Below are 13023 nucleotides of genomic sequence, written 5' to 3'. Positions count from 1 at the left end.
AACCGATTAAGCAAACCTAAATCATCACGAGCAGGTGCAACTCCGAATGAGACTACCACTACTGAAATAAAGTTGAGTAGTGAAACGTCGAAGAACTGCACGTTGTAGCCTGCTCGACTTAGGGACGAACAGCGGTCGGAAGCAGAACGAGAAATGCAGGTAGATGAAGGGTGATCCATACATATCTGGACCATATGAACAGAGATTATTGACTAGATAGCTTGGTGCGTTTTGTCCAGTGTGCTGACATTTGCTAAATTGCTGACAAAAAAAAACAAGAACTGACCTATCTAGCTTTTTAGGGCATGCGACAGTGCCGGAGCTAACAAATACCCCATGTTGCTGAATTTTTCTCCTGTGCACAGTATCTTTTATAAACTTTTTAACTAAGAAATGTGGATGAGGAGTTGAAGTTAGCGGAATCAGTGAGCACAGCCACTTTGCACCGGGACAGAAAGTTAAAACATAGGACACTTAAGTAGAGAAAATCACCTTTTCCATCTTGAGTTTGATTGGTGCAGGGTTTAGCGACGTGATCGCGTTTGCAATTGCGTGGGCTACCTCAAAAGCTTCAAGTTTTCCGAGACCGGGAAGATGGATAAATAAGCTGTCTGTATCTCCATACACCACGCGTGGTGTTGTCCGATGCGGGAGTTCAATTGCTCCTGAGTCGACCAGCTGGATTGCCTGTTCCAATGTCTCACGTGCCTTGCTCACAATGCTGTCACCAACCTATAGATAACATTGAGATGGTGATGAGTATCAGTTTGGGGCCAGGAACATTAAAAAAAGGTACTGCATCAAAAACGTACCTCTACACAAGGCATTCGACCAGAGAAACTTGCGGCAGTGTAACCGAATATCACGTTGGCCATTAACTTGAGGCCGAGCTGTCGTGCGTCCAAAAGTCGATTCAGTGACTGAAAGAAGAGAACAGATGGAAACCGGACGTTCATCAGGAGACAGGGATCGCTCATTTCAGCTTGAAAGTACATAGAACTAACGCGCGCGTGTTGCTAAAGCAAGAACTTCTCAACCTGACACCTCCTGACTAATGCGTTGGTCGTTCTTTCTGTCATCCAAATTTGCTTTTCGGCATGAGAATGGGATGCGGCGTCCCAGTTGCAGATCACGGGTATTAATTGTATAAATGAACGCCATAATTAGGCGCTAACGGCTCAGAGTCACAAGGTTCAAACGATGACAAGTGCAGCAAAGCATATTAAAGGTTGGGTGACATTGTTTCCGGTTAGTGACAACCTACAGAAACAATTTTCTATACCAATCATTCCGGTGGAGAGTCGTTTGAGGGCGCGACAAGCCCTTTGTGAGCCATATAACGAATAAGAAAGGGAATTACTGGGTGATCTTTGTCTCGGGCTCGCTTATAATTGCGATAAGATAACGGCTTCGTTTCGCCGGGCTAAAACTAACTGCAGTCCCATAGCTATAGGCGGAGCAAGTGAAACAAATTCTTCCAACGACTGAGAATCCAAAGTGATTAACCTGGCAACATAGCACTGCTATATTTAACATGTTTCTCGTCTAAACAGCCCACAGGATTCCATATATCTTGCTGGGTAAGTGAAAAAGGTCCAAGNTCACGGGTATTAATTGTATAAATGAACGCTATAATTAGGCGCTAACGGCTCAGAGTCACAAGGTTCAAACGATGACAAGTGCAGCAAAGCATATTAAAGGTTGGGTGACATTGTTTCCGGTTAGTGACAACCTACAGAAACAATTTTCTATACCAATCATTCCGGTGGAGAGTCGTTTGAGGGCGCGACAAGCCCTTTGTGAGCCATATAACGGAAAAAGAAAGGGAATTACTGGGTGATCTTTGTCTTGGGCTCGCTTATAATTGCGATAAGATAACGGCTTCGTTTCACCGGGCTAAAACTAACTGCAGTCCCATAGCTATAGGCGGAGCAAGTGAAACAAATTCTTCCAACGACTGAGAATCCAAAGTGATTAACCTGGCAACATAGCACTGCTATATTTAACATGCTTCTCGCCTAAACAGCCCACAGGATTCCATATATCTTGCTGGGTAAGTGAAAAAGGTCCAAGTTGTTTCAACCGCTTACACTACACCTTAATGTACTGAGGTGAGACTACCAAACTACAATCCATGTCATCTAGAAACACTAGGGGAAAAAATAGCGTGAACATCCATCTTTAAACAGCCAGGGGTAGAGCACGGAACGTCATCTCGCAGTCAGCGGAGCTCGGAGTTTTTAACGNTTGAGGCCGAGCTGTCGTGCGTCCAAAAGGCGATTCAGTGACTGAAAAGAGAACGGATGGAAAACGGACGTTCATCAGGAGATAGGGATTGCTAATTTCAGCTTGAAAGTACATAGAACTAACGTGCGCGTGTTGGTAAAGCAAAAACTTCTCAACCTGACACCTCCTGACTAGTGCGTCGGTCGTTCTTTCTGTCATCCAAATTTGCTTTTCGGCATGAAAATGGGATGCGGCGTCCCAGCTGCAGATCACGGGTATTAATTGTATAAATGAACGCCATAAGTAGGCGCTAACGGGTCAGAGTCACAAGGCTCAAACGATGGTAAGTCCAGCAAAGTATATGGAAGGTTGGGCGACATTGTTTCTGGTTAGTGACAACCTACAGAAACAATCGACTATACCAATCATTCCGGTGGAGAGTCATTTGAGAGCGCGATAAGCCTTTTGTGAGCCATATAACGAATAAGAAAGGGAATTGCTGGGTGATCTTTGTCTTGGGCTCGCTTATAATTGCGATAAGATGACGGCTTCGTTTCGCCGGGCTAAGACTAACTGCAGCCCCAAAGCTATACGAAAGAGGCGGAACAATTGAAACCAATTCTTTCGGCGACTGAGCATCCAAAATGATCAACCTGTGTAGCAACCCCGTCACACACATACTTGACTGTTCAACTCACAGTCGCTCACTGGATCGCGAGGCTTGTCTTTTTTCTCATACGCACAAACACGTCGCATTAAGCTGGCTCATCGGACATCGATTGTCTGCACCGCCTAGTCAGCGTAGCAACCACTCATGTGCCGACGCGCCCACATACACGCACTGGGACCTACATAAAGGGAAACCGAACCCAGTCAGGACACACAGACTCGCGCGCGTGCAGGGAGCAAGGAGTCAGCCAAGCACTCCAAGTCCACGGACAATCATGGAACACGTGTAGTAGCCATACTGCGAAGAAAACACGTTTCCACCGTCCGGACTTTTACCAAGGGACTCACAAACGATAAGTTCCCTTTTGACTCGCTCCCATTTCGCATTTATTTTTATTGTATTTTATTTGTATTTATTTTTATACGTATCGCAACCATGCTAAAACTTCTATTAGTGCACATACACCTTCTGATTTGTATTATGGCTATCACCACCTGTGCACTAATTATTGGGTTCGACTGCTACACGTACTCCATGATTGTCCGTGGACCTGGAGTGCTTGGACTGACTCCTTGCTCCCTGCGCGCGCGCGAGTCTGTGTCCTGACTGGGTTCGGTTTCCCTTTATGTAGATCCCAGTGCGTGTACGCGGGCCCGTCGGCACATGAGTGGTTGATACGCTGACTAGGCGGTGCAGACATCGATGTCCGATGAGTCAGCTTAATGTGACGTGGTTTGTGAGTATGAAAAAAAGACAAGCCTCGTGATCCAGTGAGCCACTGTGAGTTGAACAGTCAAGTATGTCGGTGACTGGGTCGCTAAACCTGGCAACATAGCACTGCTATGTTTAACATGTTTCTCGTCTAAACCGCCCACAGTATTTCACATATCTTGCTGGGTAATTGAAAAAGGTCCCAGTTGTTTCAACCGCTTACACTACTCCCTAATTCACTGAGGTGAGAAAATCACTCTACAGTCCATGTCATCTAGAAACACTAGGGGACGAATAGCGTGAACACCCACCATTACACAGCCAGAGGTAGAGCACTGAATTGAACCTGATAACACGGACGTCATCTCGCAGTCCGCGGAGCTCGGAGTTTTTAACGTTTGCTTGATTCAGGATGGCGGATCACGATCACTTCTGCCAAGCAGTGCGTTTTCTAATTCCACTCGGCATGGGATCAAGATAGCTCAACGGTTAGACCAGAAGCCACTGACCCGGAGGCTTGAGGTTCGAATCCAATCCTGGCTTTTCGACGGAAGTGTTGCCCCACTAAAAGACATACCTATCACCGATGCGGTTGATTTTTGCAATAACCCCGCGGACCACAGTGTCTAGAAATTCGTACCTCAAGGGAAGAATGGCCAGGAAAGTTAAAACCGAAACAAGCAAACAAACACTAGTGAGCCCCGTACCAGGGGTTATCGTGCTGTGAGACGGACTTGGGGTAACGTTGCATTGTCCTGTGCAGTAGAAGGGTGAAGAGAGCCAGTACCACCATAACAACAGTCCGAGTAAGGATTGGTTAGAAATGACCAGGCCCCGAAAGCCGCATAACTCCCCTGCCCAAAGAGTGACCATGACTGTCGGTAGAGTATTCACTACGGGTGCTGCTCCAAGAGCACAGTTTATGCGAAACAGTACTGAGAGACAACTTTTTATACTACACCCCTTGTATCTTCATCCACAGCAGGGTCGACCAAACTTTTGGGTAACTGACTCCGAGTGAGATGCTCCGAGAAAACCCCGAAAACCCGTGACCTGACAATCGAGCTTTCAGGCGAGAGACTCGGTACGAAGTCCTGCAAGTTTATCCTTTCTGTGACGCAAACGAAAAACAAAGGCTGTAAATTGTCGTTGTTCGGATAACCACAAAGATACCTGATCACTCTTTTTCATTGTTCTGTTCTTAGCCCACCCATAATTTCTTCCTAAGACCTAAACAACCGAAGTACACGGGCGCTTTCAGTGCCAGCACCTTCAAACAGATCCGCGAACAAATTGCTTTGGAAAAAAGCTATCAAATTTGAAGCGCCGCATCTCTGCAGCTAAAGCGCATACTTACAGTATTGGTATGGTTTTGAATCGGCCTACATAGAAAGCAATAGACCAGGATTTCTGGTGATATGCTGTTGATGGATAAGGGTCTCGAAATCACGAACTTCCGGGTAGGAGTGTGAACACTCAACGATCCGGTCAGTCCAGTTCACATCAGCCCAGAATTACCCTCAGCTCAGAGCACGTACATTTACAGATGTTGAAAGCCAATTTTGCATTCTGTTGGTATATAAAGGATGACATTCTATTACGGACAGCTGATTTTGCACAAAAGAAACAGTTAGGTGTTGATAATGACTGTGAAGATATTTTATCTGAAATGCGGCGGGAGGAAAACCCGGACCTGAGGAGAAAGAATTCTGTCCAAACCGATCTCAACTCCCAATCGTGTCAATCCGCAGTTGCCTTGGAACGAGGCTAAGCACCGAGTTCAGAATCCCACTCATCTATAGAGCCCAAGAGTGAAATCATCATCCCTTCTTAAAAATACAAGGGAAACCAAAATTGTAATATACGACTGGTGCCTATTGACCATGATCCATAGTCTCATGAAAGATCAGAGGCACTGTTTCATAACAAGAGGTGGCTCGATTCGGTGCCTAACTGCCACACCACCCGAAGGTTGCACGAGGGCTATGATACTGCCAGGTTGCTCAAGCCTAGACAGGGGGAATAGAGAGGCAGAGGTCGGGTTCGAACCACGGACCTTTCGGTCAGTAAACTTGCGCTCTAATCATCTCTGCCCAGAAGTGGCAGCCAAGTTTCAATCGCATCCGGTCTGGGATCATACGCCAAAAGCACTTGCAGGCTTTAGCTCTGGTCGGGGCGCCATTGACCGAATATTCACACGGCGACAGACGGTAAACGGCCAAGCTACTTGCCAATTCCCGATAATTTTAGTATTCGGGATCTGAAGACTGTTATATCTGGTGATTCATCAATCTGTGGTATCTGCTGCTGACCCGCTCCACTGCCTAATGCCGAAAAAAAAGACACAGAAGGGAACACAACCGCTATATTCCGAACAAGCGAGTGCGAGAGCGTGAGTGCGTGCGAGAGCAAAAGTTACAACGGCCCCACGCTATTTAAAGGGGGCTTTCTGACATTGAAATAGGCTGTCTGATAGGCGTTAGTGATCACCCATCAACATCGATCGTGCCTCTGTGAAAAGCCTGAACGCTGATCACATTCGGTCGTGCTTCTGTGGCGCGCAAGAACACTCATCAGGTTTTGCTGAATTGATTGAATGATTGACTGACCTGGATGCTTGCCGGCTTTCCTGTTGAGTTTTTGGTGGAGCAGTAGGTTCCGGGCGTTTTGAAGTTGCTTTCAGGAGTCTGACCTTCCTGATAAAGACCGCTTGCGATTCAGTCGGTGAGACAGCCTATGAAACTGTTTGCTTCATCGAAGGGAGCATAACTGCTATAATTTAGCTAGCGCTCACACAACAAATGTGTTTGCCAGGGTGGCGGTGGGGTGGGGCAATTTCGATGCTCTTGCAACTTTGTGATTGACCAGATAACGGAAGTGGCATTCAAAATCCGTGGGAATTCGTGCGCGGGTTTCTAATTTGGAGTACCCGAACAATATCGTCCTTCTCAGTACTTTAACCTCCCAGATGCGAAATACTGAACTTCTTTCGGAAAGGAATGCGTTTTGCACCGTCGAAGCACAAAGTCATGATAGGAAATAGGGTCTGGAGAAGCCCAATTGTATCTGCATAGCAGGTTACCTGTCGATAAAATCACCTAGTTGGACAGTGCTTTATCATCCTGTTTTCATCTTGCGGATGAGGTGACTCGAAGAATAAGCAAAGCGCCCCTAGTATGTCGAAATTCTTCAAAGGGGGCATTGAAGAGGTGTTAGGCTGTCGACTGGAGGCATAAGTTGTAATGCTTGTGCGGCGCAGAAACATGGCCTCGCCGGAAGAAAATACATATAAACCCTCGGTTTCCAACCATTGAGGCTTCAAGCAAGTCAAATGATCGAATCAACAGTGAGATCATATATAAACAGCTAATGGAAACTGGTGAAGCACAAGCCATACAACCGACTCACTAGAGACGCAGACTCCAGTGTAGAACGAGTGCGGCACAGCGGGTTGCCTACGAAGCCCCAGTCGAACAATAAACGAAGGGGTGGCAGTCAGTCAATGACAAGATCACATCTGTGACAGACTTGACCGTAGTACTTAGTGCCACTGGCAGATTACTTCCACCCGGTTAGGTAACAGGTGACCAAACCCATCGATGGTTAGGGACACTTTCTGATATGGCAACACGTTGCAGTCAGTGGCGAACCTGTACAAACAGGCTAGTCGGTTTACCTCGAGGGAATCCAGCTCTTCAGCTTGAGTCCATATAATCCTAGTCCTCGACTGTTCTCCTCTATTATCGTTCATGGTTATTCGAATAGTCCAGATGCGCAGCTCAGCGCTCAAAACAACCATGCCCACAAAAGGTCCAACGAACAAACGAAATATCTTTCTGAGTGAACTACTCGGAACGTACAGCAGAGTCACCGAAACTTTCAGTCTGAGACGCATTCACCGACAACACCCCTCTTCTGATCAGTTCTTTACCAACTCGCTGGTACCAGTCCTTGTCATTGATAGTTCCAAGACAATCATGGGTAATCATACTTCAGATTCGCAAACTTAAAGGAACATGGCCCGTCCAACAGCCTGACAGGCGGAACGATTATAAACTCAAGTAACGCAATTGACTTTCATAATTCGTCCGTCTAATTTAATGAATATAAACATCATGAGTGATAGAGTTGCCGAAATACAATGCTTCACAACTTCTAATGCCAGGTATGTTCGAAGAGATGGTTCTGGACTTTGTGTGAGTGGATGACAACCCCGGTCGGTCAATTTGAACACCAGGGTTTCTGGCATTATATAATGGCCGTCTCATTACCTCATCAATTGCAAAGTACACAAGGGCATTTCTAACAAACATGACTATTTGTATGATTAAGAACATCCGGCTCGTTCGATTGTGTCAAGGGCTGAAAGTAGTCGCACTTTTGCGCTACTATATCGTGACAGTAGATGAACTGGTTCCAAGTATCTGTAGCCTATATTGTCTTTGGTCCAACAGAGCAGAGCAAGAGAGCATCAACGGTCCGATCCCTGGTGGTTGTTCTGTTTGCTTTGCTGGGCGATTTGGTTGTAAACGTTTCGTCATCGAACGAGATGGTACCATCAGTGTGTAGTGAGTTGGCGGTATGTTGTATGGAATAGAACAACGACCCTCTACGCAACCTGAGCTACCCACATCTCTCTCGATAGCAAATCTGATCCCTTCTGCTTGCTTGTTTGCAGTATTCGTAAAACCGTTCAAAAGAACAATAAAAACTGCGTCCATTCGTGTGGAGAAAACGAAAGCAAAAAAGTAGGACAAAAAGGAAACGCTTCTAACTGACCCTGTGTTCCTTATACAGCTTCATAGAGTCCTTGACCATCAGGCGTGTACTCAGCAGTTGTTTGAGCATACTGAAGTTCGGGGAAATAGAACACACTGAAGTCCAATTACAGGCAGGCAAACGGAAAACACAAACTGCGAAAGAAATCCAGGCATTGGTGAAGGGAAACAGTAATGGCTTCAATTCCAAAAACTGAACACTTATTCTATGCTATCAGGTGCATCGATTTCTGGATTGCCTAGAAAACTTTATGTCGTACGAAACAAGCAGACGGCTTTAGACTAACAAAAGCGAGATACGTGAACTGAATATGAAATTAGTTAGTTATTCCTACGTAACAAGCCATCGATATGAACACTTAGGACCTCTACCGACTCACTGTTTCATGGAGACGGGCGACCACCACTCATTTGGGGATACATCCACCCGAATAAAGGTGGTGACTAGGTAGAATGTAACATGCCCTGTTGGTGCAGATCAACAGCACCTGTTTGTGTCTTGTCCAAATCCACTTCGAACTCCAATTACGACCAGTGGGTGGATACTACTAGAACAGACAAGGCTTCAGGGTCATTGTTTCATAGTCTCATGATAGGGGGACACAAAGTATAAAATGAACATGCAAAACAAAGACAAGTGAAGACGAATAAAATAAACACCTAACTGATCAGTTATTTGTCAATTTAGTTAATGCATTGAAATTAGTCAAAAAATTGGACTACTTGGAAGTAGTATACTGTTTTACACAACATTCAGACGATACGGAGGACGTAGTAACAGGTGTACAAGACTTGGATTTGAAGACGTCAGTTATAAAGCAGGATGTGGTTAGTCCCGAAAGATGGGATGGCTCCCCGAAAAAAAGACATTTAAATTCATGGGGAAACATACCAGGGTAGGATTCCTTCTCTGATAGATTTTTTGACAAACACCACACCATTTGGGGCAATGTTCACGTTTTGCTCCAAAGTCTGAAAATGAATAGTAGCGCGAAATAATATGACGGGGAAAACCTCAATGAGAAAATAAACAGTAACTTAGAAACTGAACGGTGATGAACTGCTACCGGAGGTAAAACTACCGATAAGGTTGATAAGAACTCCATAGTCAATTAGTGGTCTTCTTCTCAGGACTAAGTTGCTATTCAGCTGAATTTCCCGTCACCACGAGTTTAATTTGAAAACAAGTAGGTAACCCCACTTGAGTACATTCCGGGGTTTAAGTAGCAAACGAGATAGTTGGAAGCTCGAGTAGTATTGTCCAGCTAATGAATTCCAAGAACCAGAGACTGTAGGCTGGCCATGGGTTCTCGTCAACTTTATAAGCAGTGTAATGTCAGAGACAAGACTGATCTTTTGCATATCATTCTAACTAGGAAACGAAGCGTATTGGACGCAAAAACATACTTAGTCAAATGATACTAGAAACGAGATTCGACTGAGCCAGTCTCATTAGAACCAAATGCGAATCAGCGTGCAAATCCGATGGACCAGAATATTGATAAATGCTGACGATGGTAGTAATAATGACATAACAATAATTCAAAGAAATTAGTGAAAATTAGTCCCCTAAGTCAGCTGACTCAAAGAAACACTTAATTTTCGTTTAAAGTAATTGACCGATTGCATTCATTTATTTGCGAGAGTAGAAAATTTCCAGAAACATGGTTGCAGAGATTTTCATTCCAGTATCTTCAATAGGTCAAGTCCACGACCTGGATGTTGTCTACCTCTGGTGGTTGAACTTCGAAAATGGTGGTACACCCTCACATTGGCTCAAGAGTATGACAACGTCCATGTGATAGGTTTTCAGGAGAACACGGTTGATGACAGTCGCTAGTGTGATTTCAGTCGATCTGAGTGACCGGAAGCTGTAGTCTTCAATATGCTATGACAAATATTTAAGACGAGAAATACACTTTTTAATCGAGGTGAACTTAAAACTACGCTTCAGGCTGCAAATAACGTTGACCTTTTCGTAGTGGAGGCACCATCTTTGGAGAAAGCATGGTGTGGGACTACTAGGTTAGGTCACAAAGCTGTGGAGAAAGCATAGTGTGGGACTACTAGGTTAGGTCACAAAGCCAACAAGAGACCCAGTAGGCCTCCGTCATTCGTCTCGCATGCAGAGCAACTTTGCTGAGATGAAATGCGATGGTTAGATGAACACATTCTCACGAGCATGGTGGGACATTTTTGCTCAAGTCCGTTAAAGCACTATCCATCTTCCCTTTTGATCAGTCGAACACCGACCGCAGGAGTAATTTACGAAGGCACTGATGAAATTTACGAAGGACAGAACTGACAGAAAACTAAGCCCAGAAAAAAGCATGTACAGGATAAGAATCGGTACCGATGGGGCGCCGACGCAGGTGCACGTAGAACTAGCTGTGTGAACGGTGGTGCTGATAGTGTGAATTCCAAGTAAACACATTATGGGAGAAAAGACAGTCCTAAACCACCGAAGGCGCGTTAGCGGACACGTAATTTATCAGGGAAAACGACTTTCATATTTTAAACTTGGTTTTAACGTTAACACCGTCCCAATAAACAAGCGAGAGTCCAACTACACGGAGTAATTTAGGCACTGATGAAATTTACGAAGGACAGAACTGACAGAAAACTAAGCCCAGAAAAAAGCATGTACAGGATAAGAATCGGTACCGATGGGGCGCCGACGCAGGTGCACGTAGAACTAGCTGTGTGAACGGTGGTGCTGATAGTGTGAATTCCAAGTAAACACATTATGGGAGAAAAGACAGTCCTAAACCACCGAAGGCGCGTTAGCGGACACGTAATTTATCAGGGAAAACGACTTCCATATTTTAAACTTGGTTTTAACGTTAACACCGTCCCAATAAACAAGCGAGAGTCCAACTACACCTTTGTTTAAGTTGGAGTTTCCGTAGGAGAAACGAACGGTGAGAACGCGTCTTCTTCTAAATGATTGGTCCGAATTTGGGCCAACCAAGATCCATTTGTTTTTATCTCGGCGATTCTCGCTCCATCACGAAGATCGTACGATAACTCTGGGTAGAATGCTGTGATTACTGTACAAATACGGTTGTACTGTATCTACAAAAGGCTCCATGAAGCTACGGTAAATTTTGGCAGCAAAACAGCAAGCTAAGGACAAGCAGAGGGGTTGCAAAATTGTAGCACAAGGCATAAGGCAGCCAGAATCACAGTAAGGGAGGACATTCCATGATTTGAGATGAACTTTTTCGGTTACGGAGAAACCATGCATGAAGCGTTTCATTTTTCTCTGAAGAGCAAGCTGGAGGAACGACAATTCACCATGGTGACGCCCCGATACATGGTGTGCAATAAAGGTGATCATTCATCTTCTGCCGTTAGCGACAGAGTCAACGACAAAATAACAGAGCAGAAATTGAACATATTCGCTAATTCCGGAAGAATCCGGTTGTAGAGTGTTTGGGGTAAAGCAGGCACTTTGACGACGCTTTGAGATAATCAACAGACTCAAGAAAACGGAGTTACACGGAATACTACAGACACGGAATATTTGGCGTAACACGGTAGCAGAAAAGTACAAACTCACTTGAAGAAGTCCGGCCGACACGGAGTGAGTCAAACAGCCAAACTCGAAGAGATCTCGCGTGCTGTAACGGAAGAACCAGAAAGCATGGTGTGATGAAAGCAATGCCTTCAACAGTAGCCCATGGCTACATTGCAGAGCCGTGTGAAGAAACAGTGTAACCTGGATGATTGATTAGAGTGCGAATTATGCTGCAGATTATCAACGTCGTGGCTTTTACAACACAGCTACAACCGGTCACTATGGTTTATCATTGCAAACATGCGGTACCACCAACACCGGAGGCATGATCATTTGACTGACTGGACAAAGTTATCATCGTGTACACGACAGCAGCGTTTGAAGAGGGTTTGGCCTTGAAAGTACGCAACACTGTGACAGCCTGACTGTCTTGTGCGATATTCTCAGCTTCGAATTTGGAACGGGTTAAGTAGCGACAACTATAAACGTAAGGTTGCTGAAGACGCTTCGACAGCCTATGACCGGTTTCACCCTTCTTGGGGCTCTTCGGATAGGCGCAGTCAACAAGTTTCTGTCAGCCTTATGTTCCACTTGAATCCAAATTACACAAAATTATAAAAATACACTCATTCGGTTGAACCCAGATGAATCTTGTTTATGTTCTTAGGTAAACAATGTCTTGGCGGCGAAGTATAAAAGCCATTGCCAGCAAACTCAGCTGAACTGATCATTGCCGTCTTCCGGGATGGGAACCCCGAGACGGGCCACTTCAATGGTTGGAGACATTGTCAAACATGACCCAGTCGCGCCCTCAATGGCGCTCTTGCATTCAAGCTATTGCCTTCAATCCATTGCTCCCTTCCCGATTTCCCCACTTAAAAGTCCACTGACAGTGCTGTATTTACGCAATAATTTATCAGCTCCCGCCTCCAATGCGCAGCTACCTACCCCACCTCCACGAATCATCGGTGAACGAAACTGTGGCAGCTACAAAAACACTACACGACAATTAAGCGATTCTTACAGCTGACAAGGATGATGACGATGATGATTACTTGAGTAAGTTGATCCTATTCAACCTCTAATGGGCTGATGAGCAGTGTGTGGAAGTGAGCCAT

General features: G+C 45.2%; 2 protein-coding genes across 2 annotated transcripts in view; one reads left to right on the top strand and one right to left on the bottom strand.

Moving 5' to 3' along the window:
• T265_01639 (hypothetical protein) overlaps positions 1-13023 on the bottom strand; it is a gene marked incomplete at both ends in the record, with an annotated part of 58930 nt that overhangs the window by 7191 nt on the left and 38716 nt on the right. The window contains 4 exons of the mRNA XM_009165705.1: positions 493-732; positions 813-920; positions 8387-8456; positions 9278-9357. Of these exons, the coding sequence (XP_009163969.1) occupies positions 493-732; positions 813-920; positions 8387-8456; positions 9278-9357 (498 nt within the window). The remainder of the gene's footprint in view (positions 1-492; positions 733-812; positions 921-8386; positions 8457-9277; positions 9358-13023) is intronic.
• Positions 5154-5378, top strand: T265_01641 (hypothetical protein; the record flags this gene model as incomplete). Its single annotated transcript, XM_009165707.1, has 1 exon — positions 5154-5378. The coding sequence occupies one exon, from the start codon at positions 5154-5156 to the stop codon at positions 5376-5378; it is 225 nt and encodes a 74-aa protein (XP_009163971.1).

The sequence above is a fragment of the Opisthorchis viverrini genome (genome assembly GCF_000715545.1).
Source record: "Opisthorchis viverrini unplaced genomic scaffold opera_v5_18, whole genome shotgun sequence".
In the NCBI taxonomy this organism is placed as follows: Eukaryota; Metazoa; Platyhelminthes; class Trematoda; order Opisthorchiida; family Opisthorchiidae; genus Opisthorchis; species Opisthorchis viverrini.
Note: the sequence above shows the minus strand (reverse complement) of the source record. Positions and strands in the feature narration are given on the sequence as shown.